Source organism: Dryas octopetala, chromosome 6, assembly GCF_963921425.1.
Source record: "Dryas octopetala chromosome 6, drDryOcto1.1, whole genome shotgun sequence".
NCBI lineage: Eukaryota > Viridiplantae > Streptophyta > Magnoliopsida > Rosales > Rosaceae > Dryas > Dryas octopetala.
Window position 1 is genome coordinate 1,446,342 of NC_141371.1, and position 25,038 is coordinate 1,471,379.

The 25,038-nt window shown below is 36.3% G+C and overlaps 6 protein-coding genes and 2 pseudogenes across 6 annotated transcripts; 3 read left to right on the forward strand and 5 right to left on the reverse strand.

Annotated features, from left to right (window-relative positions):
* The first annotated feature begins 304 nt into the window (after window positions 1–304).
* On the forward strand, window positions 305–1,418 carry PRA1.E (prenylated RAB acceptor 1.E). The gene has a single exon (XM_086248829.1). It carries the CDS (start codon window positions 555–557, stop codon window positions 1,161–1,163), a length of 609 nt encoding a protein of 202 aa, XP_086104955.1. The 5' UTR covers window positions 305–554; the 3' UTR covers window positions 1,164–1,418.
* An 85-nt stretch (window positions 1,419–1,503) lies between these two features.
* LOC147280801 (pectinesterase/pectinesterase inhibitor PPE8B-like) lies at window positions 1,504–3,155 on the reverse strand. The gene is made up of 3 exons (XM_086246409.1): window positions 2,990–3,155; window positions 2,407–2,880; window positions 1,504–2,225 (listed from the first exon to the last, which is right to left on the reverse strand). The coding sequence occupies exons 1-3, from the start codon at window positions 3,153–3,155 to the stop codon at window positions 1,504–1,506; spliced, it is 1,362 nt and encodes a 453-aa protein (XP_086102535.1).
* Window positions 3,156–4,015: 860 nt separating this feature from the next.
* AIP3 (ABI3-interacting protein 3) lies at window positions 4,016–5,555 on the reverse strand. The gene is made up of 3 exons (XM_086248603.1): window positions 5,480–5,555; window positions 5,266–5,376; window positions 4,016–4,378 (listed from the first exon to the last, which is right to left on the reverse strand). Exons 1-3 carry the CDS (start codon window positions 5,486–5,488, stop codon window positions 4,118–4,120), a joined length of 381 nt encoding a protein of 126 aa, XP_086104729.1. The 5' UTR covers window positions 5,489–5,555; the 3' UTR covers window positions 4,016–4,117.
* Window positions 5,556–6,573: 1,018 nt separating this feature from the next.
* On the forward strand, window positions 6,574–8,100 carry LOC147280803 (aspartic proteinase CDR1 pseudogene; annotated as a pseudogene).
* A 931-nt stretch (window positions 8,101–9,031) lies between these two features.
* Window positions 9,032–10,138, forward strand: LOC147280804 (aspartic proteinase CDR1 pseudogene; annotated as a pseudogene).
* Window positions 10,139–10,342: 204 nt separating this feature from the next.
* Window positions 10,343–15,059, reverse strand: LOC147280805 (E3 ubiquitin protein ligase DRIP2-like). Its single transcript, XM_086247219.1, has 7 exons — window positions 14,612–15,059; window positions 14,082–14,181; window positions 13,043–13,373; window positions 11,823–12,304; window positions 11,658–11,708; window positions 11,011–11,083; window positions 10,343–10,726 (listed from the first exon to the last, which is right to left on the reverse strand). The coding sequence occupies exons 1-7, from the start codon at window positions 14,724–14,726 to the stop codon at window positions 10,553–10,555; spliced, it is 1,326 nt and encodes a 441-aa protein (XP_086103345.1). The 5' UTR covers window positions 14,727–15,059; the 3' UTR covers window positions 10,343–10,552.
* A 1,093-nt stretch (window positions 15,060–16,152) lies between these two features.
* Window positions 16,153–17,225, reverse strand: LOC147280806 (pathogenesis-related protein PR-4). The gene is made up of 2 exons (XM_086247155.1): window positions 16,761–17,225; window positions 16,153–16,578 (listed from the first exon to the last, which is right to left on the reverse strand). The coding sequence occupies exons 1-2, from the start codon at window positions 17,025–17,027 to the stop codon at window positions 16,408–16,410; spliced, it is 438 nt and encodes a 145-aa protein (XP_086103281.1). The 5' UTR covers window positions 17,028–17,225; the 3' UTR covers window positions 16,153–16,407.
* A 3,974-nt stretch (window positions 17,226–21,199) lies between these two features.
* On the reverse strand, window positions 21,200–22,072 carry LOC147280807 (pro-hevein-like). Its single transcript, XM_086247459.1, has 2 exons — window positions 21,578–22,072; window positions 21,200–21,461 (listed from the first exon to the last, which is right to left on the reverse strand). Exons 1-2 carry the CDS (start codon window positions 21,986–21,988, stop codon window positions 21,249–21,251), a joined length of 624 nt encoding a protein of 207 aa, XP_086103585.1. The 5' UTR covers window positions 21,989–22,072; the 3' UTR covers window positions 21,200–21,248.
* Window positions 22,073–25,038: the final 2,966 nt, after the last annotated feature.

The window sequence follows — 25,038 nt, forward strand, 5'->3', positions numbered from 1 at the left end:
ATTAGATAGATTAGGGTTTGATCAATTCTAATGGAAAAACGTAGAGAATGAGTTTAGTTTTGATTATTCTCCAATTGTTTCACATCTCGTATTTATTTTCTTCTTTTTCCCCTTTCGTATATTTTCCTTATTTTTTTAAACCAAAAAACATAACTGAAATGAGCTAAAATAGCAATTTTTGGTCCAAATAAGTTAAATAACCTCTTAATCCAAATAACAAACTGAAACATTGACGTCATCAGCGCTGTTTTTAACAAAAATCCAGGTGTAATTTCCAACAAGCTTCGTTTTTTACTAAAGACGATTAAAATATTTACTCTCTTCAATTTCCTATGAGTTTCTTCTACCTTCTCGTCTTCTTTTAATGCCACTGTTTCAGTGTTTCTGTCTTCTGAGAGAGAAGAACCCCTTCAAATCCTCTCCCAGGGTTAGGGTTTCTCTCTCTCTCTCTCTCTCTCTCTCTCTCTCTCTACTCCTCAATTGATCGAGGGCTAACCTCCCTCGCCCACCCTAATTTCTATTCTCATACTCAAATTTCCCAATTTCTACCACCAATGTCGCTAAAACCAACAGCGGGTTACGGCACCATCACCACCACCACCTCCACCGCCGCACAAACCCCCAAAGACCTCACCTTTACCTCACGCCCCAAGCCCCAAGCCTCCCAGTCCGTGTACCCCACGCGCCGCCCTTGGCTCGAGCTCTTCTCCCTGACCTCCATCTCCGTCCCGAACAGCTATGGCGAGGCTATGACCCGCGTGAAGCACAACATCAGCTACTTCCGCGTCAACTACGCCATGGCAATGCTCTTCATCCTCTTCCTCAGCCTCCTCTGGCACCCGGTGTCCATGATCGTCTTCTTGATCGTCCTGGTCGCCTGGCTCGCCCTCTACTTCTTCCGCGGCGGCCCCGTCATTTTGTTCGGTCGTAGCTTGGACGACAGAGTCGTGCTGGTCGTGCTGAGCTTGGTGACTGTCGTAGCGCTGGTGTTTACGCACGTGGGGTTGAATGTTTTGGTGTCGTTGATCGTCGGGGTTGTGGTTGTGGGGCTCCACGCTGCGTTTCGGGTCTCCGAGGACTTGTTTCTCGACGAGGAGACTGCTGCTGAAGGTGGCTTGATATTCGGAAGCCAGCCCTTGCGTCCCACTTATACCCGGATTTGAATTCCGGGTCGGTGTAATTCTGTCAACTTTATGAGGATTTTGTTGATTCAGATTCTTGAACAAGTGTAAAGATATTTCAAAGGGAAATAGTGTTATTGAGGGTTTTGGATATTTTTTTTCTGGGGAAGTTTGGATTTTTAGAGGCACAAACAATGCAGGGACTGCAGCATCAAGTGGGAAGGTGATTGCTTTTTTGATTTTCAAATCATATGGTGGGTCAAGTTTGACTACTAATTTGTAACAGTTTGTGATGTATTTTTGCCATTAGTACTAATTGGAATCACTACTTTATTGTACCATTTGCTTTGTTACTATAAACACAAGAAGGTGATGATACATTTTATGATTGGTTTAAACCCTGAACTAAACCTGGTGTGTATGGGATGCCTATGGATGGCAGCCATGAGTTGCCATCAATGAAGTTGGCCACTGTAAACCCATCAGCCTCGGATGGGTTTCTAATGACATGATAACCCGGCCACTTGACTCGGTCTGGAATCGCTGCACCCGGCCCATAATTCCTGTACTCACCATAATACAGAGTGTCAAGCCCAAAAGTCCCATTCCATTCAAGCCAACCTTGTGGCACTATGCCATTGCTCATGTATGATTGCATGTATACTGTTCGTGAAAATTTGCCCCAAGGTCGACCAAGGTACATGGCTGTAGTAGTAGCTTTCACATTACCTCTTAAATCGGAGGACTGCATTGAGACGTTACAGAATTGGAAGGAGAAGCCTGATGGGTCTTTCCGCGCAAACCGGCCGTGAGCCGTGACTACGCTCCTTCCACCTACTACATTTTTCTTGATAGAAATTCCACAATTTTGGAAAACTGCGGTGCCAAAGCCAAAGATGAAGTCGACAGTGCCACTGATTTGGCATTCTTGATAGAACTGACGACCGGTGTGCACGAGCAGTGGGTCTTGGTATCCACTTATCTTGCACCGGTAGAAGACCGAACGATCACCGCCAGATAGAAGTGCAACTGCCTGCATATTTTCCGGTCCAGCGGTGTTCTCAAACCCTATGTCCACTGCAATCAATCCTTGGGCCAGTGCAGCTAATAGAGAAGGAATTGCATTCACATCACAACTAAAGTCAATTAGTTACGAAATGTTATATTATTAAACGGTCAATCAAATAAGAATTAGAATCATTCAGTTTGATCATTCTCTAAGTGAAGTCAACCATGCCTAAATGTATGATCTTAATTGATAATAATTAAAGTTTTAGTGTCTTACCAAATGTTGCTGAAGAAAATGTTTTCCAACCACCACCAAAGCTTCTATTGCCAGATATGGTAGTAACATCCATACCCTCTCCAACCAAGACCAGATTTGACTTTTTGCTATCAATGTTCACGTATTCATTGTAAACTCCTTTTTTAACGAATATCACAAAGTGATTTGGGGAATGAATTGGTGCGGCCGCGACGGCATCCATTATTCTTGTAAAATTCCCACACCCATTCTGACAAACCGTGAGATTTGGTGCTTGCAAAAGTTTCATGCCCTCACCAAATAGAGCATTACCATCATTCTTGGCATTTTGATGTTGCGGTTGCAACATATTAAGCAACTCATGGATCGTTGTGATCACTTGCTTGAGCCTCTCTGCAACCATGGAGTATTTGGTACCATCAAACGCTTCCATGCATGTCTCTTGGCTTCCAAGACTAGCATTCAACCATGTTCTTGTATGGGAAAGGATATCACCTGTGCCATTAATAAATTGACGCTTCAGCTTTAGTCTTTTTTTTTTTTTTTTTTTTCTTGTTCAAGTGAAAGAAATGAAGAGAGAATTAAGAATTTAAGGATAATGAACCTTCGAGATCTTCCAGATGAATTGTTGAAAGGGACCAATTTAAGACTTGGGCAGTTGAAGTAAGCAAATGTGTACAATGGAAAGTAGCAATATAGAGATTTCGGTCATCATCTTCATCAACATGGATGTGGGACAGGGTAGAGGTCACATTGTGTACAAGGTCCATGGTTGACTCCAATGACTCTTTGAAAACAGGCAAGGGAACAATTATGAACTGGGAGCCTACATTAATATAATTAGCAAGTGGGTTCATGGATAGAGCACATAAACAAATGATGAACAGAATGAAATAGTTGGAAAACTTCATCTTCATCACCAATGGACTCAGTATGAGTGAATCAAAATGTAAATGATGAAGAAAAGAGGGCAAATTAAGAGAGAGAAGCAAAGAGTGAATCAAACTATATGAAGAAGAACCTCCTACATATATATATATATATATGCATGTATAAACATGTATGCAGAAAAATGGTAGCGGTAGTCAGGGCAAACTTTGAGGGTCTGATTGGAGAATTACCAATTATCAATTATGGATTGTGAGATATTATGAAGTTAACGACTTTCTTGGAATTGTTTCTTGTTTAAGCCGAAGCACTTATGTATGTCCAAAACTTTAATTTTATTTTTCCTTGTATGTTTCAGTAGGATTAGTCTGAATGCATTGATGTTTAATATTGTTGATTAGTCCGAGTGATATCGGCATACAGATGCTTACGATTATTGTTGGAATTATTATTAGTGCTTCTATTCCCACACTACTACAAAACTGATCAAACATGATACTCAAATACTCAATAGATGTCAGACTTCTTGTGGGTCTTGTAGCTTTTAGTAGCAAAGGGCATTGATACTCAATAAATGACAGATTTCTTGTAGGGCTTGTAGCTTTAGTAGCTAAAAGAAAGATGACGGCTTCTTATGAAGTTGTCTTTTACTTTTTTATGATGGCCGGCCTATCCATTAACACACATGCAACTCAATTTTCAGAAATCAAGGACTAGATGAAGACAAACAAGACCAACCAGATGGTAGGAACAAGAAGTTTCTTCAGGTACTAAAAATATGAGTAAACAATTTCTTCAAACAACACAGCAACAACGAAAATCATATCAACAACAAATCACGCTTTTAATCCTCCTCTAGATTGATGGAATCCTTGAACTTTCCGTACAAAATTTGCTTCAACTCAGTCATCTGTGCAAGAATGGACTCTTTCTCTTCCTTAAGTTTCTCTAAATTTTTTCTAGTCGTCTCTTGCATCTCTTCAATCCTGCTCTCAACTTCTTCTTTTGGCACATGGGCAAAGACTTCACCTATCTGGAACCTGACCACCTCCTCATCTGTGAGAATCAACTCATTGCTTGCATCGTCTAGATTATCATTTGATTCCTGGACAGAAAGATGACAAATAAATATACAGGCCAGTCAATAGAAAGTGATGTTTAAGTTCAACTGTTACCACACCAGGATGACAAATACAATTTTATCTAATTCAAACATCAACCTTTTGACTTTCTCAAATTTATGTGCATTGCTAAACATTGAATTCATTGTTTTATGAGTAGTTTGTGAAATCATTTAGGTACAACAGTCCCACCAAACCCAGAAGACTAATAAGCAAGTCAAACAGCCATTTCATTTAGCTTACTAGCAGCAGGGCAATCCCAAACAGCCATTTCATTAATTTCTTATCAATTAAACAGACCATTAGCTTAGTGGCCAAAAAAAAAAAACAGACCATTAGCTTTTCTTCTCACTCCACTTCACTTCAAAATTTCAAATCATGATCTCCTGTCTCTGTACTCTCTTAGTTCAAAACATGATACATCCTCTCTTTATTGTAGATATGAAAATATTTTAAATGAGTGCAATTCTAACTTCACCAACTTCAAGACAAAACAGAATCTGGAATTCTTTGAATTTTCACAATCCATCTCAAATTTTAGAACAAATCTCAGTACTAGGAATGGAGTCAAATGAATCATTAAGTAGAAAGAGTTTATATTTAAAACACAAGGAATCCAACAAGAACAACACTAGGTGCCCATCAAATTCAAAACAGGGACAAAGCTGAATATATCCTACCAATAAAATCTATACCATAATAAACCCATGAAAATAGAGCCAAAATTACAACTTGGGTTAGACAAATTTTCAACCCCATCTCAAGAAATGCAACGCTATTTACCTTCTAACCCAAAATGAAACTAATACAAGAAATCAAACGAAACCCATTAATATATATAAGCCACTAAACGTATACAAAAATAAAATACCGTGGCAATTTTGATCTCGTCTTCGAGCTCGTGAAACCGGTTATTTAATCTGCCAAATTTGTTGATGTTTTGCTGGTCCTCCCATGTCACCTCCGTCTCAGATCCTCCACCCTTTGCCCAAACAACAAAATTATAGATAAATAAGAAAGCTTTTGAATGGAATTATTAAGAACAAATAAATTTTGCGAATGAAACATTAGGGTTTTGGATTCACCTGTTGCATGTTTGATTCAAGAAGTCGAACAAAACACAAAGCAGCTCAGTGAACTCTGAAGAGTGAAGTCTGAAATAAGGGCATTGTGGGCATTTTCCTACTTATACCTAGTTAGTCAACAATTTCGGTTCTTGGGCTATTACCAACCCACGTTCGATATTGGGCCTCACATTGCCTCCTTTTGCATCAAACTATTAGGCCTTTAAGAAGCCCATTTCAAACAATATATGACCCTTATATGGTCCAATGGACACAACATTAACACCCCACTAACAGATTGATATCTGAAGCCTGTAAAGGAAAATAAGAGTCATAAGACTGTAATATTGTTTTCTTTTTTTGGTCTGAAAATTAATAAGATTATAAGAATGCCTTATTAATAAGTCTAGGGAATCACATAATTCTTTTATAAAAGAAATAACTTATAATAATTATTGTATTATATGATACATTTTCTTAAAATATAATTTTTAAGATATTGTTGCTATGTATTTTTTTGTCATTTTCACATATTGGTACCAAATGCATTTTTCATTGTTTTGTTCTCATAAAATATTTTCAGATTATGTTACCAAACGCATTCATGAATCTTGAATATACATAATTTAATTTCTCATTTTCATTTTGTAAAATAGTTTTTTAAAAATCGTTCTGTAAAGATGGGCCCTTAAGAATTTAAGAAATGTTTCTGTTTTGGCCTCAGAAATGTCAAACTTCTTTCTTTCTTTCTTTCTTTTAGTTTGGGTTTGAAGAAAGGTCGAAATTCAAGACCCAAGATATCAGGCTTTGAACAGAAGAACTGCGTCTAATAAAACAATTTTAGTGGTATAGAGTATTTTCCAGAAAAACGTGGCCTGGGGCCTCTCCCAAATTTTCTAAAAACAAAAATGCCACTGCCAGCCACCCTAATTGAGCCATTGTAGATAGATCATGACCATGTCTCCATGTGTGACTAGCTAATGGATTTTTAGCCATTAACACAACCCTACCACCTTCCATATATTTAAGGATTAATTCATTTGTACACACTCTCTTTTTCTTTTTCATATCTCCTTCCCTGAAATTGCTTGTATTGCAAGCAATTTCTCTTATGTATGGCAGCTGCAGATAGTAATACCCTTTGTCATTTAGAATATATTTATGGTATAGTGTCTATTTTTTTCATCTATCTTCTATGCAATTCAGCTAGATCATCATCAGCAGCAGGCAATACTGATGGTGGGTTCAGTGTGGAACTTATTCACAGAAACTCCCCAAATTCACCATTTTATAATCCTAATGAAACCACTCCTACTTCCTCAAACAAAGCTAATGTTTGACGTCTCATGGAGCCAAATACCCCAGAATATGAAATAAGACGTAACCGGGATGATAATGAGGGATCCCTACTTATGAAGCTGTCAATTGGAACTCCACCATTTGAGATTTATGTGGTTGCTGATACAGGCAGTACCCTTTTGTGGACACAGTGTGAACCGTGTGTTAGTTGCTTTATCCAGAAACATCCCAAGTTCGACCCCACGAAGTCCTCAACATATACTAAGCTTTCATGTGATGCACAAGAATGCAATATCAAAAATGAGGCTGGGACTTACTCTTGCTCACCTGATGATCAAGAGCTTTGCAATTACAATTACACATATATGGATGAGTCAATGACCCAAGGGGTACTGGGTAAAGACACAATTACCCTCACATCCACCTCTGGCTCTGAGGAACCTACAACAAAATCCCTCAAAAACATTGTGTTTGGTTGTGGGTATAACAACTCTGGTGTTTTCAGTGAAAATGAAATGGGGGTAGCTGGGCTTGGAGTTGGGAAGATGTCATTGATTTCTCAAATGGGTCCCTATGTAGGGGGCAGAAAGTTCTCCCAATGCTTGGTTCCATTTGATTATCATCATCCCAGTAGTGGCAGTGCAGGCAAGATGAGATTTGGGAAGGGAAGTGAAGTGTTGGGTGAAGGTGTGGTGTCAACACCTTTGGTCTCCAAAGATGGCAGGAACCAATATTTTGTGACAGTAGATGGAATTAGTGTTGCAGATAAGTTTGTGCCTTATTACAACAAATCATATCAGGATGAGTTTCTAATTCCAAAAGGGAACATGTGTCTGGACTCTGGAACACAAATAACAATGCTGCCACAAGAATTTTATGACCGATTGATATCACAAGTAAAGAAGACTATCAATTCAATGTTGAAGTTGGAACCCGTCGAATTGGAGTACCCTAAACAAGAAACTCCGGTTTGCTACGATACCACAAGGAATGATCTTAAAGGAGGACCAACATTGACAGTGTATTTTGAGGGTGGTGCTAAAGTGCAATTAACACCAACACAAACCTTCATTCGACACCAAGACGATGATAAGTTACTCTGCTTTGCAATGCAGAATCAGTCCAATAGTGATGACGATGCAGGTGGAATTTATGGAAACTATCTACATTCCAATTTCTTGATTGGTTTTGACCTTGAAAAAATGCAGGTCTCCTTCAAGCAAACTGAATGCGCCAAGAGTACCAGTACTAGTACTAGTACAGCTGATATTGCCACTACTCCATTTTCCTATTTCTTCACCTACTTTTTAAATATTCTTTTAATTGCAAATTTGTGCTACTAGAAAATTAGTTAAAAGAATATATGTGAGCATTAATGGAGGTGACCATGAAAATCCATGTATATATGACTACTTGACTTACTCCTCCTCACTAACAATTCATATGCAAAGGGTAGTAATATGGACATTTTGGTATTAGAAAGAAAGTCAAAATTCAAGAAAACGTAGAGTCGACACCTTTAGTAACCACGTTTGTTTCAGAGCCAGATGATAAGAGCCTTTGGTACCTTACGAATTTATGATACAGAACCACAGTAGTGTTGGTACTGATGGTATTGGTGTATATGGAAGCTATTTTCAGATTGATTTCTGGGTTGGCTACGACCTTGAAAAAATGGTGGCCTCTTTCAAGCTAGCTGATTGCACAAATCTTTGGTTAATTAAGAGTACATGACACAGTTAAGTGGCCCTAGTCATTAACAAATTTTTGGGGTAACATTCTAATTTTCCTTTCATGCATGATCTAAATGGACATCAACAACATTAATGTAGTTGATTTTCTCTGTATATAGAATAGCTGAAGCATTTATGTAGGTGATCATGATAATCCAAGTATGAGTACTACTTTATTTTCCCTGCGGATATTACTTGATTTTCTAGATTTAGCAATTAATGCAAACCTACCATCTTCTACATTAGGCTTTGTGTACTCTGTTGTTTATATCTCATGCCTGCAATTGCATGTACGCAAGCAAACACATTGCACTTGTTTTCTCATAACCCCCTCACTCACTCTCTCTCTCGCTCTCTTATGGCAGCCCCAAACAATTCCATCTGTCATTCAAACTTTGGTTTTGTGACTATTCTTTTCATTTATCTTATTGTGTGTTGTCATTCATCAGCTATAGCAGGAGGCAATGGTGGGTTCAGGGCCAAACTTATACACCGAAACTCCCCAAACTCGCCCTTCTATAATCATAACAAAACTCATTCCATGAGGAGGCCAATATTCTATCCAAATACTCCACACTCGAAAATAATCCCTGAGAATGGGGAATATCTTTTGAAGCTTTCAATTGGGAATCCATCATTTGATATTTATGGCATTGCTGATACAGGCAGTGACCTATTGTGGACACAATGTCTACCATGCGATGCCTGCTATAAGCAGACTGAACCCAAGTTCGATCCCAAAAAGTCCTCAACATATAGTGACCTTCCTTGTGCTGCACAAGAATGTCATTTTATCCCCACTTCTTGTTCGTCTCAAAATGTCTGCAATTATGAGTACGGGTATGGAGATGATTCCGTGACCAAAGGGGTATTGGCTAAAGAAACAATCACCTTGACATCCACCTCAGGAAAGGCTATTTCACTGAAAAATATTGTGTTAGGTTGTGGGCATCACAATACTGGGACTTTTAGTGAAAATGAAATGGGAATTTTTGGTCTTGGTGGAGGGCCCATATCACTTATTTCACAAATGGGTTCCTTGGTTGGAGGCAAAAAGTTCTCCTACTGTTTGGCGCCATTTCACACTGATCCTAGTATTGAAAGCAAGATCAGCTTTGGAAAAGGCAGTGAAGTATTGGGTGAAGGGGTGGTGTCAACACCATTGGTGTTGCAAGAAAATGCCCCCTTTTATTTTGTCACAGTGAAAGGAATTAGTGTTGGAAATAAGTTTGTGCCTTTTGATTCATCAGGGAAAGTTTCAAAAGGCAACATGTACCTAGACTCAGGAACACCCTCAACATACATATCAACAGATTTATATGACCGATTGGTGGCAGAACTGAAGAAGCAGATTCCAATGACACCCATTGAAAATGACCCAAGTTTGGGAACTCAGCTCTGCTACAAAAGCAAAACTAATCTCAGAGGACCAATATTGACAGTGCATTTTGAGGGTGGTGCTAATGTGCAGTTAACACCAACGCAAACCTTCATTCCACCAAGAGAGGGGGTTTTCTGCTTTGCAATGATAGGTGACACTAGTGATGGTAGTATTTACGGAAACTTTGCTCAGTCAAACTTTTTGATTGGTTTTGACCTCGAAAGAATGACAGTCTCCTTCAAGCCAACTGATTGTACTAAACAATAAGTGAAGCACCATAATAATAATAATAATAATAATAATAACAAAAGTTCCTATCTTAATACAAGAAACATAAAGGTTCCTATCTTTTTTTCTTGATTTTCTACAGTGATCTGTAGATTAATCATTAGTAGAAAACAGCCAAAGTGGACAAGAAGAGACTAATAGAGGGTTGCAGACTGTACACATATATATGGTCAATAAATGTAATAAAACAATCAAAGAAATTTTATTTTTGGTAAAAAAAAAAAAACAATCAAAGAATTTATTTGTATGGATCACATGCATAGTTCAAACACATATGATGTATCAGAGCAGATTAACTTAGTTGATAACCCGTAACATCCGATAACAGGTAACTATAAAACTGAAATTGTAAACTATGAAGACAACAAAAAAGAAAACTTTCTTTTAGCTCTTTCAGGGATTTTGGACCCTACGACCATATGAAAGGACCATCACAAAATCTTTAGCTGAGGAGCCAACTGCTGCGGGTACCTTTTTTGCTGTTGATGCTGTTCGGAACCACATATCCACTAGGTTTTGTAGTTGCAATGTTGGATCCACTGGCTGACCCCGGCACATTATCTCCACCTACAAGAGAAGAAAAAAATAAACTTGAGCGATTCATCTCATTAGTATAAAAGAAAAGCCAGGTCCTATCACTTCTTCTACTGAATATAAAGAGGAGAAACATTCATCTCAAAATGCATACAATATACATAGATTAAAGGTTTCATGCCCTAATTAAAAAGACCCTTCGTGCAGGACATGTATAATGTATTACAATACACCAAGATAATGTTTTCTCAAAATACCACCAAAAAAAAAACCCAAATCTTCTTAACTTTGTTGCAAGGCAACAAGGATATACGCACCTCTGCTTCACTGGTAAGTTCAAGTTTCTTCGCAAGGTACTTCTGGATATATGATACAGGCATTTTACCATCCCTGTGAAAGAAAAAGAAAGTCAATACAACTAAGCCACAAGTAAATTTTTGACCTTTATTATCCATCACAAAACCAAAACAAAAGTTTTAAATTATAGGCTACTTAATAACCAAACAGCATTTTAGCTACCACAATGTAGTTATAACTGCAGGATTTCAGGATAACAAGTATGAAACCGTTCAAAATTAGTAATATTGTAAAATTTAATATATATATATATATTTTATATATGGCAACCAATAACTATCCCTGACAGTAGGTCAACCGAGATCTATAATATTTCTGAAATCAAAATCTTGAACCCATTAGTTATCATGCTCACTAATAAGGAAGTAGTTAACTCAACAATGATTTGTTTTAACTTTACGGTGCAGACATATTCTCACCCAATAATAGTATCACTAACAAGTAAGTAGTTCACACACACAATGACACGAAGATGAACCCAAATTCTGACACTGGTTGCTCTATCCTAGACATGTTGAGATGATTGATTAAATCGCTAAGATAAGACAATGGATTAGTAAGCAAAATAGCAGAACTTCAAAGCAAGAAACGGGACTATAAAACTCACTTTATTCTCAAGTAACATGCTGGTATTTGTGGCAAGGAAGCATCTCCTTTCCTGAAGCCATTTAAAATAATATCAGAAATCAACATGGAAGAAATCACAAATAGAGCTCCCCAGATACATAAAACCACATAACTAAATAAATTTACTACCAATGGAGCATCTCACCAGTGTTCAGATGCAACCAAGGAGAACCAAATAGGAATATTTCTTCTGCTATGGTTAGCCCCACATGCATCTAGCATAACTTGAGCTGAGGCACTTGACTCCCCAGATGGAGCTACCTTGTTACGATTACCTGCACGCAACCTTTTTCGTTTCACTGGTCCCGCAACCGTTGTTCCGTTACTGTTATGTTTCCCTCTCGCACTGTGTTCGGGCTCCTTCATTTTTGTTTTTGGCATATATACATCATTATCTGGAGCATTTGGCAGATCTACTTCTGTCTTACTTTCAGGCATATAAAGTTCATTATCAAGGGCATTGAGTGGCTCTGATTTGGCAAGGAACAACCCTTGTGAATTTGACTTAGATGACTTGGTTCGGTTAGCAGCCTCTACAAGACAGTTTAATGGTTTCCACAGATCAGCTTTCCCTTCTGTTACTTCAACATCATTTTTCTCATAGGAAGACTCAGGCATGGAAGAATCCTGCATTAGTTGAATAAGCATGCAAAAATCCTAATAAGTATTGGAGAATAAAAATATATTGTAAATAAGATCCTTTGTCAGTTTGAGTATTTCCTAGCTTGTTTAGGGGTGTAATCAAGTCTTCAAAAATCATTTAAACTTCCGAACAATAAGTCGTTTGATAGACTTCCCCACATTATATATGTATATATATAATAATGTCGTCATATTGTTCTGAAGAGTTTTTGTTTTTTTTTTTTGTTTCATCATCTCTCTCGTTGGTCAGTCCAATTGTCGTTCATCACTCATGGTGCGATCTTCTGACATCATCCACCACTTCTCATCATCTTTTACTGATAAATATCCGATTTGTTCACCAACATCCTCGACATCTTCCCTAACTTTTCGGCATCTCTTCATTCTATTATGCTTTATAGTTGTGTAACAAGCTGGGCATGATCATCATCTTTGCTCTAGCTTGAGGGAGCATGTTGAAGAATAAAAGTGTATTGCAATTAAGGCCAATTAGAATATTTTGTTTCCTAGTTTGTTTAGGAGCGTGACCTAATTTCCTAAAATTAAAGTCCTTTATTTGTAATTAGGATTGTAATTTACCTAAAATCCCTTAAAGTTATGAGTAACATATATTATTTTCTCACTATTCTCAACCTAAAGCATTGGACTTGTTTGGTTTTCAATAAAATCAAACTTAAACCCTATGATAAAGCACAAAGAATCAAACTCCTGCCCCCCTTTTACCTGCATCTTATTTCGAGCGACTTTATCAAGAGAATCAGGTGAGCTAGAGCTCATTAGATGATCTTCTCCAGAATCTTCTCTCCTCACAGGTTCTTCAGCAGAAAAACTGCATCCCCGTAAAGCAGCAGCCTTTCTTGTCAAAGCTCTTGATCTCTTTCCAGTCAAGCCAGTCTGCATTGGAACTTTGGGGGTGCTGACCACCAATGAAGATAATGATCTCTCCTTCCTTTTTACTGGCACTGGAGTTGAAGGTGTAACCTCAGGGGCATTGATTTTCCTTCCTTTAAGAGGAAATATCTTGGCCCTTATATCTTGCAAATTATGGTCTGGCCTGCACATCATTAACGGCAAGCATGTGTGAGAACATTTCCATGTACAGCTCTAGCACAAATTTACAAAAATATGATGGGGAATCTAGTACAATGAAATTCAGAAACTGGTGACCCAACAAAGCATTATTTATGGGGAATAAAATCCACCTTTATCTCAGTCTGGAAAATTTCAAACTGTTATGATGATTGACAAAGCATCAACGTTGTGAGTAAAAGAGTTTTTCTAGAACCATTTACCAAATCTACTTTTTTTTTTTTTTTTTCTCTTAGTAAAACCAGCGTTAATGATAATAATAAACAAGCAGCAACATTTGGATATCTTTCCATGCCTGGTAGGTTCAGCCGCTTAATTACATGATATTTATTCGAGTGACAAATATGGTCATTTGCTACAAATGTGCATAATGCAATATGTTGTAGGGGTGTGTACGTGTGTAAGTGTGTACGTGCGTGCATGAGTGAATCCGTGCCTGCGTGCGTGCATGAGTGCATGCGTGCGCAGTCATTTTAAGAGACATTAAATATACACAAGGGTTCCACCAATTACATATCTATAGGTTACCCACTTTCTAACAAGTTCAGTACATCTCTATTCAATGATCCAAGGAACCAACAACACCATGCAATTAGCTGTAAACCAGTTGACCAATATGTGAACCTGTAAGCCAAGGAAAAAGAAGTGTCTGTTCAGAATATAGCTACAATACCTGAGTTTTTCAACTGGTAGACAACCCAGATCAATATTGCATACAGGGCAGCAATCCACCTCCTCATCTGAGAGTTTCTCATATATGCACTTCCTGCAAACTGGTTTAAAAATCAAGATTTTATACGTTAGCAGTGGATTACAGAAAGAATCGAGAGCATTCTTAGAAGCAAAACATTTCTTCAATTCCATGGGGATGCATGGTAACATTTTAAAGAAAGATAAATTTCGTAATGTCCTCCGGTTAAACAATCAACAAAAAGAAGAAAAATTGTGTCAAGGCAAGCAAAAAAACCAATACATAGAATTCAAATTACACGCCGATTTTCAAAATGCAAATAGAAAACGGAATAATCTGAGAGAAAATTCAAAAAATCGCAAAATAGACGAAAACCCCAGATAATAAAAACACGAAATTTGAAGAACCAGAATTATAACATGCAAAACAAGAACAGACCCAAATCAAAAACAAATACTACGAAATCAAGAAAATAAAAAAATTGATCAGAGAGAGATTAAATGGACACTAACACGTATGGAGGCAGAGAGATATTGTTGTAGCCTCCTCCAACAGCTTATTACAAAGAGGGCACGTCATGCATGCCTCTAGTGCCTCCCTCTTAACTTTCACCACCTGATCACTCATCCCTTCCTCCTCGTTATCTCTCTAAAAAACTCTCCCTCTCCCTCTCTATCTAAACCACATTCAACTCCAAACCCAGATTATATAAATATGCGAAAAAATCAAGAAAGACCGAATCTTTGTTAAGGTTTATGGGACGTGGTGGAGGCGTGGATCTGAGAGAGTGAAGAAAGTGGGGGTTTGGGTGTGAAATTGAGAGATGGGGTTGGATTGTTTGAGGGAAAATTACGTGGGGTTTGTTGGGTTTAGGACAGAGAACGCGTGGTGGGTTTTGTTTCAGGAGGTTTGGTTTGGACGAAAAAACATTAACATGAGTTGTGAGCGAGAGATGTTGTGTTAGAATTTAAAGCCTTTTTGTGCGTGCAACGGTGCAACTGCGTTGCATTGTGTCTTGTCTGTCACTCACTCTTGCGCTGCAACGCAACACACCCACAGCTTCATTGACTTCGACATTGACCACTTTAGTTCTTCTTCTGGATATCAAAAAGTGCGTCGTTTTGAGACAGCCACGTCATACTTTCATTTTATTATATTTTTTGTTTTTTTCTAGAAGGAGAAGATTATTAATTTATTGATTTGGATTTTGGTCATTTTATTTTTTCCTTTTTTATGCCATGCCAGATTATCACAGATCAGAATCATGGGATAATACACTGTTCAAGCTTCAAATTGAAGTTTGTCCGTTGTATATAAATAATTAATGTTAATTTGAAGTTTTGAACTATGAATACGTTTTAAAATAAAGTGAAATTATCAGTCAAATGAACAATTATTCCAACCCTTTTCTAGAGTCTGGAAAATAATCATTAATGGGTATGGGCCGGGTACCATACATGTTCCATTCAAACAATGGGGCCTCTTTAGCTCCCTCTTGTGAACATGTTGTGACAACTTGCCATACATATGACTATATGAGATGGAAATTAAATACAAAGAATAAAAAGAACCATTTAAAAGCTGTGGTGTCATGTTTTATCACTTATGAAAAAATTGCATAGAAAACTATACAAGGGGTTGTACTATGAAGCTCATGTCTTGAGCAAAAGGATATATAAAACTTAATTAATTTCATTAATAGAAGTGATTTTATTACTAAAAACAATATTTGTATAGCTTTTACGAATACGTAATAATTAGTATTTACGAGTACGTAAATCTAGTTGTCTTGAGCAAAAGGATATATAAAACTTAATTAATTTCATTAATAGAAGTGATTTTATTACTAAAAATAATCTTTGTATAGCTTTTACGAATACGTAATAACAAATTTTTATGAGTACGTAAAATTTTTACGAATACGTTGTTACGTACTATATATGTGATGAAGAAATTAAAGGTGATCAAGTGTAGGAAGAAATTGTTACCAACATGATCAATCCTAGTGTAAAGGGAAAGAGGGTTTCAAGATAGTGAGAATTGAGATGTAATGCATTTCAAAATAATTCAATTAGAGTCCATATGATTCAACATTATACTAATAACATCAGACCCATATCTCAATTTTATTCAGAAAGTGGAAATTTACAATATATCAATAATAGTGATACACTTCTTGTTAGTATCCAAGAAGCAATTCCACCTTCAGTTTATTCCGCCCATAATAAACTTTTTTTATTAATAATTAATTAGTTATAATTCCCTACTAATCAAACCACGCGAATAGACTGGCTGCATGGTTTGGGCTTTAGTCACCACAGTCGACAAAGTCGTAGTTGACAATAAGGTGGCCTTGAGCATAGCCAATTCCGTCCGTGTCAATTTGGTTAAATACATTCACGTCCAAATCCAACCCTCCATTGCTGCACTGATCAACAATTCTCACTGTTGCCTGAGCTCCTGTCCCAGTGTTCGTCACCTGCATATCGATCATTTATATACAAATTAATGCATTAATACTGTACATAAATATTAAATATATACAACGTACATATATGAACATGCAGCTTCAGGTGTAGACGTTGGTTGACGAGTATTCAAATGCTCTTACCTGAAGTTTTTGGTACATATAAATGTAATGAATTGGTGTTAATTACGTACCAGGAGGCACTTTCCACAAGCAGCTTGACCAGTGGGGCCAACAGGTCCACAGAAGGCAGTCCATCCATATTTGCTGCGCCATTCGAGTGGCTGATCGGCATCCCATGTTGCGCAGAAGACACTGGCAGTGAGCAAGTCCCAGTTGATTTGCTGTGGATTGTAGAGGTGGTATGTGGCTCTCACATTTGAAGCACTTTGGGCTGAGGCACTGCCCACTACGCACATCATGATCATCGCCAATAACACAACGCTCATGATCTTCCCCATTTTGATAAGCTTGAATAAAAATAGGATCTATACTTGGTACACAAGGATATGGGAGATGAGGGAATTAAGTGCTAGCTTGAATTTATAGGCAGGGGGGTTCGTATTAGAATTACTAGTCTACGGTCTACCACTCTACCCTTGGGGATCGATGCTGGAATTCTATGGCTTCAAATTGATCGAATTGTCTACCACGTACCACCACCTTAATTCACCACGTACACTCATGACCCTAATGACCTTGACTGAATTACATACATGACCTTAATTAGACCCAAATACATGTATACAGGACTTAATTCATGAATGACTTTTGCATCTGAATTGGACACAATATATAGAGCAGCCTAGACGACCTAATTACATATAAGACGTAGCAAAGACGGCATATAGCACATGCATGGGGAGAGAGAATGGTCTAAAATAGTGGCTTACCTCGACCTTCTTGTAAGAGCCAAGCTAATACTAGTTGGCATTGTAGAATATGGTAGTATGGTACATGGGCTATATGTTTAAACATCAATCACGGAAACAAATCAGGTAGAAATTAGGAATCTTTTTTTTTTGGTACAAAGAAAGTAGGACTTTGAAGATAAGGTAACACTAAGTTTTTTTCTAATCAACAGAAATTATATAATTAAGTTAGATATTAATTTGTATAACCATGAAAAAAAGAGAGAACCATCTTAATTATTCTCTAGTAAATGTGATTTTTCTCTTCATAATATATATATATGGCTCTCACCATATAAAGGTGTGTCTTACGTACATATATGTTGTAGAAGGTAGATCGTATGACCGCCACATACAAAAAAAAAATTCATGCCTCTTATTGATGGTTTGCACTCCTTTTTGGCAATTCTTCGATTGGATCTGGTAGTCGAAGGCACAAGAGGAGACTGAAACTGTAGACTAACAGCAAAACAGACTGCATCTGCAAGAGTAGGAAGTGGTGAGCGATGTAATATAGATCCTCTTAATGGTTCAAATTCATCTCGTAAGGCCATTAGGAACTGAAAAAGTAAAAAACGGATTTTCACTGTCCAAACTACTCAATTTGATGGTAGTACATTCTTTTTTTATTATTAGTTAATTGTCGTTCATAAGTTTTGAAATACTTCAGATTTATTCTGACAAAAGAAGCCTAAATTTCATCCATTAGACCAAAGGTCATTAGACATTAGTCATACTAACACATCATAAATACATCATTAATCATAGTAAATTAATCTGTGCTAAATATATGTTGACGTTTCCCTTACAATTCTAAAATAAACGGGGGATTGAAAATTGAAATTATGGTATGAAGGTAATTTAACCTTATCTAAGAGTAGTGCTTAATCTAGAAGCAGAGGGAAGATATTCCATTTGGGGTGAGTATATTTTCTGTGAAAATTATGCCACCGCTGATGTCCATGCATGTGCAACATGACAAGCTTGGCTTGACCTTAAATTAAGGTCATAAATAAGACAAACAACCCCGCCAGATACTATCACTATCGCATGCTGCTATATGTATATTTGCTTGTATTGTACGTAACGTTATGATGTTACATGGCAGGCTTGCATATATGATATATCACACCCCGTATTTTTAGATTCTTGGGCCCATCTCAAAATAATCAATCAAATTAACAAGAATGCCGGAAATGCAGAGCCAATTAAAACCCAAGTGAGAAACTACTGTTCCGTTAACAAGATTAATTAATCCAAGTAATTAAGCTGTGAGAAAGCTTAAAAATCATCATCTCTTAGTTAATTAATTTACGTTAATTGAAGGTGACATATTATGATCATCGATATATATATATATATATATATAGGCTCCTTCTATTGAGGTATACCTCAACTTATTTATGTTGAGATATACTCTATTGGGGCCCACACGAGTCGTTTGTGTCGATCCGAATCGTTCAATTTTTACATCTTCATTGATAGATCATCCTTGCAAAAAATTAGCCAAATCAGAAATCATTTGTCTATCTAACTTTGATCAAATAAATGGACGAACCAAATATTTTCAATGAAACCGTTCATTTGTTTGATCAAAGTTAGATAGACAAATGATTTTCGATTTGGCTAATTTTTTGCAAGGATGATCTATCAATGAAGATGATCCTTGCGAACGGTTCGGATCGACACAAAACGACTCGTGTGGACCCCAACAAGGTTATACATCAACTTATATATATACATGCTCCTTCTATTGAGGTATACCTCAACATAAATAAGTTGAGGTATGACCTTGTTGGGGCCCACACGAGTCGTTTTGTATCGATCCGAACCGTTCGCAAGGATCATCTTTATTGATAGATCATCCTTGCAAAAAAATAGCCAAATCGGAAATCATTTGTCTATCTAACTTTGATCAAACAAATGGATATTTTCGATAAAACCGTTCATTTGTTTTATCAAAGTTAGATAGGCAAATGATTTTCGATTTGGTTAATTTTTTGTAAGGATGATCTTTCTATGGAGATGTAAAAAATAAATGGTTCGGATCGACACAAAACGACTCGTGTGGGCTCCAATAAGGTCATACCTCAACATAAATAAGTTAAGATATACCTCAATAGAAGGAGCATGTATATATATATATATATAACTTGTTGAGTAAGTTTGTTTTTAATCTATTAATTAACTTAAACTTAAGAGACAAATTGATGATATAAATATATCTGTAACTAATTAGTTCGTTTGCATAACGTACAAGGGCATTGTCTGCTGCACGTTTGCCTCGGTAATTTGGAAATCAATGCATGCGAATATTGCCAACTCATCACGTTCAACTTTTTGTATGTTTCATTATGATGATAATCCAAATATTAAACCCCAAATAAGTTGATATGATAGAAAAGTTTTGAAATCTGCTTAGATACGTACCATTAATAATTTGCTTTATTTATCAATTAAACAATGATATTATTCCTATCAAATCTCTTTCTTAATTTGCTTCCTTATTAGATACATCGCAAACGCGTAAATATTAAACCCCAAATAAGTTGATATGATATTAAAGTTTTGATATCTGCTTAGATACAGAGTTACGGACCATTAATAATTTGCTTTCTTTATTAATTAAACAATGATATCATTCCTATCAATCTCTTTCTTATAATTTGCTTCCTTATTAGATACATCCCAAACGCGCGCCTATTGTGTGTGCAAGATTATTGGAGTATATAGAATGAGATCGAGTGAATTGTTTGGGAAAATTATAAAAATATATGATAACTATAGATCGAGTAGGTAGTAAGTTAATACGAAGCTAACTATGTTTTTGAGTCCACTATATAACTAAGGTTATAATCTAAATCTTCAATTTTTTAAGCTATACTTCAAAGATCATCATTGTAAAAAATCAACTAAATCAAAAATCATTTAGTCATTTAATTGTGATCAAATAAATAGACGATCATTGTTTTCAGTAAAAACATATAAATAGTTGTTATTATAATCAAATGGCTAAATGACTTTCGATTTTGAAGATTCTTTACAAAGATGATCTTTGAAGTAGGGCCTAAAAAATGGAAGATTCAGATTTTGAGATTACATTGTGCAGTGGGCCTAACAAAATAGTTAGCTTTATATTAATTTATTAACTAGTTAGCTTTAAAGCATTTTTAACTATAGATAATATATAATAATTAATTAGAAGTCCAGAAGATGGGAAATGATAATTGGGCCCAAGGACTTGCCACAAGCTAGCTGCTTGTCCAGGAGGCCCAACCCAACTGATCGGCTAAAGACATTAATGCATGGTCCATCCATCTCTGCAGCCAGTGTCGATGTTAAATTACTAATTTAACCTTACTGTTGGAACTTGGAAGAAACTATAGCTGGTAGGAATTTTTCCATTTTGACTTCCAACCTTGACTGGCTTACTTCAGCAATTTCAATTAAATATCTGTTGCTGATCTAGTCAAGAATTTTGATACTTATCAGTTTGGCTGCAAAGTAATTAAGGTACCCTTTTGTGGGTATACATTGAACTGAAAATAGAGAGAGAGTTGAGTGCGAGTCTTCATAAGGCAGTACGTGGAAGCCTGGAAGGTTCATATGGGCAACTAATAAAGTGTACCATCTGGTCAAAAAGCATAGCTAATAGATAAACACAAAGGAAAAGAGCGAATTGGCATCGAACACTATATTTATGACACCATAATTATTAACCTCACCCCATTGGATTATAGTTCATAAATTAATTAGTGCAGAAATTAAATTCTACTGATCTTCAACAACATGAGAAAGCAGAGGATTATTAAAGCCATCACCACAGTCCACGAACTGGTAATTCACAATGAGGTGACCTTGTGCATATCCTCTTCCATCAGTGTCTATTTTGTTAAACACATTGACATCTAAATCCAAGCCTCCGTTACTGCACTGGTCCACAATCCTCACTGTAGCTTGAGCTCCAGTCCCCGCATTTGTAACCTTATAACATATCAAACACAAACACAAAATCAATGTCAATTAATTAATAAGATTCTTGTATTAACTATTAATTACGATTATAGTAATTAAGATTGACATGCTTATTGATTTCTTACCCTCAAGCATTTGCCACAAGAAGCTTGGCCACGAGGCCCAACAGGGCCACAGAAAGCAGTCCAACCATACTTACTTCGCCATGAGTAGGGCTTGCCAGCATCCCATGTAGAGCAATAAGCACTCACTGCACTCAAGTCCCATCCATGTTGCTCTGGATTATAGAAATGATAAGTTGAACGCACATTAGATGCACTCTCACCACCACCACCACCACCACCACCACCACCGCAGTTGCTTTGGCAGCCCTTGGAGGCCGAGCAGTAGTCATCGCTGGTGCCACAGTAGCCATACTGGCTGCAACATAGGTTGCCGGAACATGTTTTGCCACCAGCTTGCCTACCACATTGTTGGGCCATTGCACCCCCAATTAGGCACAATAGGACCAAAATGAAACCGCTAAGAATACCCATGTTTTAATGCTTCCAATATCCGGATGGGTTGTGCAAATTATAATCTAAGATTGGATTGGGTTTTATATATAGCCAGGTGGTGGAAGTGAAATGAATGCTCATTATGATGGTATGGACAAAGTTTGGTGGAGTTTAGAAGCTTGAATAAGCAGCCAGCAGCCGACATCTTTATCTATCGAGGAAAAATCTTAGTTGTCTTATACTCTTATCCTGCAATCTAGTTTCGTGTTCCAAACAGTTTATTTTCTTAATTATTATTTAAAAATTAATTTTATAAAAAATAAATTAAAAAGATTATCTTATCAAATATATAAATTGTGAATTTAACTATTTTTAAATTGTCTATTTATTTGATAATTGTTAAATACTTAAATGATTTTTGATTTGATAATCGTTAATATTTAATTTATTTAAAGAATAATATAAAAATAAACAATTTCAACCATAAAATTACGTTACAGAATATATATGAATAGAAAAAACATGAAGATAAGAAACTAGCATTTCTCATGTTATTATTCTTATCCCTTTTATTTCATTACCTTAAAAAAAATGAAATATAAAGATTAGTCCAGTTCACGTGTTTGACTTATACCTTGGTACTGTATACATTTTATTTATTTATTATCAAATTTTAGGAATATACTGTCCCGTTTTGGGGAATTGAGCTTTGTTTCTTTTTATTATCCAAGTCCTTCTCTAGATGGCCCCAAAATCAATGGGGCTTGTACCTGATGGGTTTATTAAGCTTAACAATTAAGTTCATTTGTGTGATTGCATGGTAATTAACGGGGTACAAGCTTCTTCTCTCAAAAAAAAAAAAAAAAAAAAAAAAGGGGGAATAAGCAGAACATCATGGATTATGGTTCTAGTCAATCCATTTGCAGGCTTATGCTTAATAATTTAATCTATGATTCCACTACATCATACTCTTTCATGACCCATATGTAAAACCTCGAAGAAACATTCGTTTCATTAATGGTCTCAAACAATAAAAGGGACTCCCAATTTCTTGAAATTGAGGTATAACTATAAAAACTAAGTTTTTTCAAAGGTTTAGTGGGCATCATTGTCTCTCCAAATAATTGAGCGTTGATGTAAAAACACAATGAGATCCCCCAACTTTATGTTATAAGGTTCAATTATCCAATGCAAAGCACCGATGACAAAAGCATATGGAGGTTGAGTTGAAAAAAGAGGCCCCAAGTCACTAGAAAAAACACTAAGACTCTTCCATGTTCCCCTAGATATGAGTAAACCTTGAAGCAAACTGTAATTTTCATCCAGTACGTGATTAAAGAAAATCGAACAAATGATCGTTCTTAAGACCTTATAATCATTGGTCCGTGAGTCATAGCCAAAGGCATGATTTTCCTCAAAATACGACAAACCAATGTCAGGAATAATACCAGGCTTAGGAAAAATCACATACTTTCTAACTTAAGGGTTCCAAATTATTATGGTGGTGTTTTCATAACGGAGACGACTACCGTTTTCAGCAAGGCATATGTGTTAGGACCATTAGGTTACTATTATTCACTGTCTTGGGCCTCTGCCTTACTATTATCTCTTTGTGAAAGTGAAACCCTAGGACTAGGAGGTTGTTCTTCTTCTTCTATCTTCAACTCTATCTGTGAGAGTCAAACCCTAGGAGGTCGTTCTATATAGCATATATTTATCAGTAATGCTACACTTACCACATTTTTATACCACAATTTCATACCATCTTACATGGCATTCATACATTGGATACTACAAATTAAAAAATAAAACCTAAAAAAGAAAAAGGAAATACCCTTCTAATAAAGTAATGACACATCAGGTGGGATACAAATGTGGGAAAAAAAATGTGGGACAACTAGCATTATTGTATATTTATTAATAACATGATTCTTTTGGGAGCCCAACTTGGCAATGTCAGGCCTTCAATTCAACCTTTGTTAGCTGCAAGTCGGCCCAGGACAGTAGACCCAACCAGGTGTTCAATCGCCAGGCCCATACAACCATATGCAAGCAACATTTAAACTCAAGTACAATGTATATATCATTATATTCCATCTATATGCAACATTAAATTAATTAAAATGATTTTTGGTTGGATTAAATTACCAAATTATATAAAATTACAAATAAATGAATAAAACATTTGAAAATTCATAATAGTTAAAATACAATTACATAGTTTGAAAATTCTTTTGTGTTTTTGTCCTGTGGTTGATTTACATAGTTTCTTTTAATTTTACTTTTGAAAAAAATCATTGACTAATTTGTAATATTAAAAAATATTTATCGATTTTTTTGTAATTAGAGGTTAGACCATTAAATTTTTATTAAACTGATTATTGATAAACCATGAATTAAGAATCTTACAAACTACGGAAGAGACAATTAATTTTGCAAATCCCAAGTTTTGTGTTGGAGACTGAACCGAGGAAATTATTGAAAAAAAATATTGCATCTATGTATATGCAAATCCCTACTTTTGTGTTGGAGATCAAGGAGATATAGGTATATTCCCATTTACCATATAAAAATGTTGAGTGATATTTTATTCAATGCATGCATCGTTAGGCATATTTGAAAGGGTAATTGAATTTCTGAAATCCCAAGTTTTATGGTGGCGGTGGTCCTCTTGCAGTTACACAAAGAAACCACCATGCCCAGCATTTCTGCAATAATATATGCATGCTTTTAATAGTTTATTCTACTGTTCATTTGTCTCTCGTGGTCCGATTCAAAGGCATGAAATATTGAAATGTGCATATATGCATGAATGAAGGACATGATCCATACTTATTTGAATGTCAAGTTAGGTCTGCAACAATTAATACATTTTCTACTGGAGCCTGGAGGCTTCAATATATTATATATGAGAGGTTATTCCCCAAACTCCAAAACCTAGCTACGATACTGGTTCAGGCTTTAATACAAAATATATCGTCAATAAGTGGAAAAACTTGTATTCACCAAAAAAAAATTTAAAAAAAATATCCCAACTTAATAACAAGTCAATCAGTGGATCGACTAACCAACTAAATTTTGATTTAACG

What these genes read in the sequence shown, in the direction of transcription:
- PRA1.E (XM_086248829.1), top strand. Translation starts at nt 555, where the DNA reads ATGTCGCTAAAACCAACAGCGGGTTACGGCACCATCACCACCACCACC.
- LOC147280801 (XM_086246409.1), bottom strand. Translation starts at nt 3,155, where the DNA reads ATGGACCTTGTACACAATGTGACCTCTACCCTGTCCCACATCCATGTT. An exon ending in TCATCTGGAAGATCTCGAAG is followed by an intron (nt 2,881 to 2,989) that starts GTTCATTATCCT and finishes TTAATGGCACAG; the next exon opens with GTGATATCCTTTCCCATACA. An exon ending in ATTTTCTTCAGCAACATTTG is followed by an intron (nt 2,226 to 2,406) that starts GTAAGACACTAA and finishes CTTCTCTATTAG; the next exon opens with CTGCACTGGCCCAAGGATTG.
- AIP3 (XM_086248603.1), bottom strand. An exon ending in ACGAGATCAAAATTGCCACG is followed by an intron (nt 4,379 to 5,265) that starts GTATTTTATTTT and finishes CTTTCTGTCCAG; the next exon opens with GAATCAAATGATAATCTAGA.
- LOC147280805 (XM_086247219.1), bottom strand. Translation starts at nt 14,726, where the DNA reads ATGAGTGATCAGGTGGTGAAAGTTAAGAGGGAGGCACTAGAGGCATGC. An exon ending in ATCTCTCTGCCTCCATACGT is followed by an intron (nt 14,182 to 14,611) that starts GTTAGTGTCCAT and finishes TTTTTAAACCAG; the next exon opens with TTTGCAGGAAGTGCATATAT. An exon ending in TTGGTTGCATCTGAACACTG is followed by an intron (nt 11,709 to 11,822) that starts GTGAGATGCTCC and finishes AAATGGCTTCAG; the next exon opens with GAAAGGAGATGCTTCCTTGC.
- LOC147280806 (XM_086247155.1), bottom strand. Translation starts at nt 17,027, where the DNA reads ATGGGGAAGATCATGAGCGTTGTGTTATTGGCGATGATCATGATGTGC. An exon ending in CTTGTGGAAAGTGCCTCCTG is followed by an intron (nt 16,579 to 16,760) that starts GTACGTAATTAA and finishes ATCGATATGCAG; the next exon opens with GTGACGAACACTGGGACAGG.
- LOC147280807 (XM_086247459.1), bottom strand. Translation starts at nt 21,988, where the DNA reads ATGGGTATTCTTAGCGGTTTCATTTTGGTCCTATTGTGCCTAATTGGG. An exon ending in CTTGTGGCAAATGCTTGAGG is followed by an intron (nt 21,462 to 21,577) that starts GTAAGAAATCAA and finishes ATATGTTATAAG; the next exon opens with GTTACAAATGCGGGGACTGG.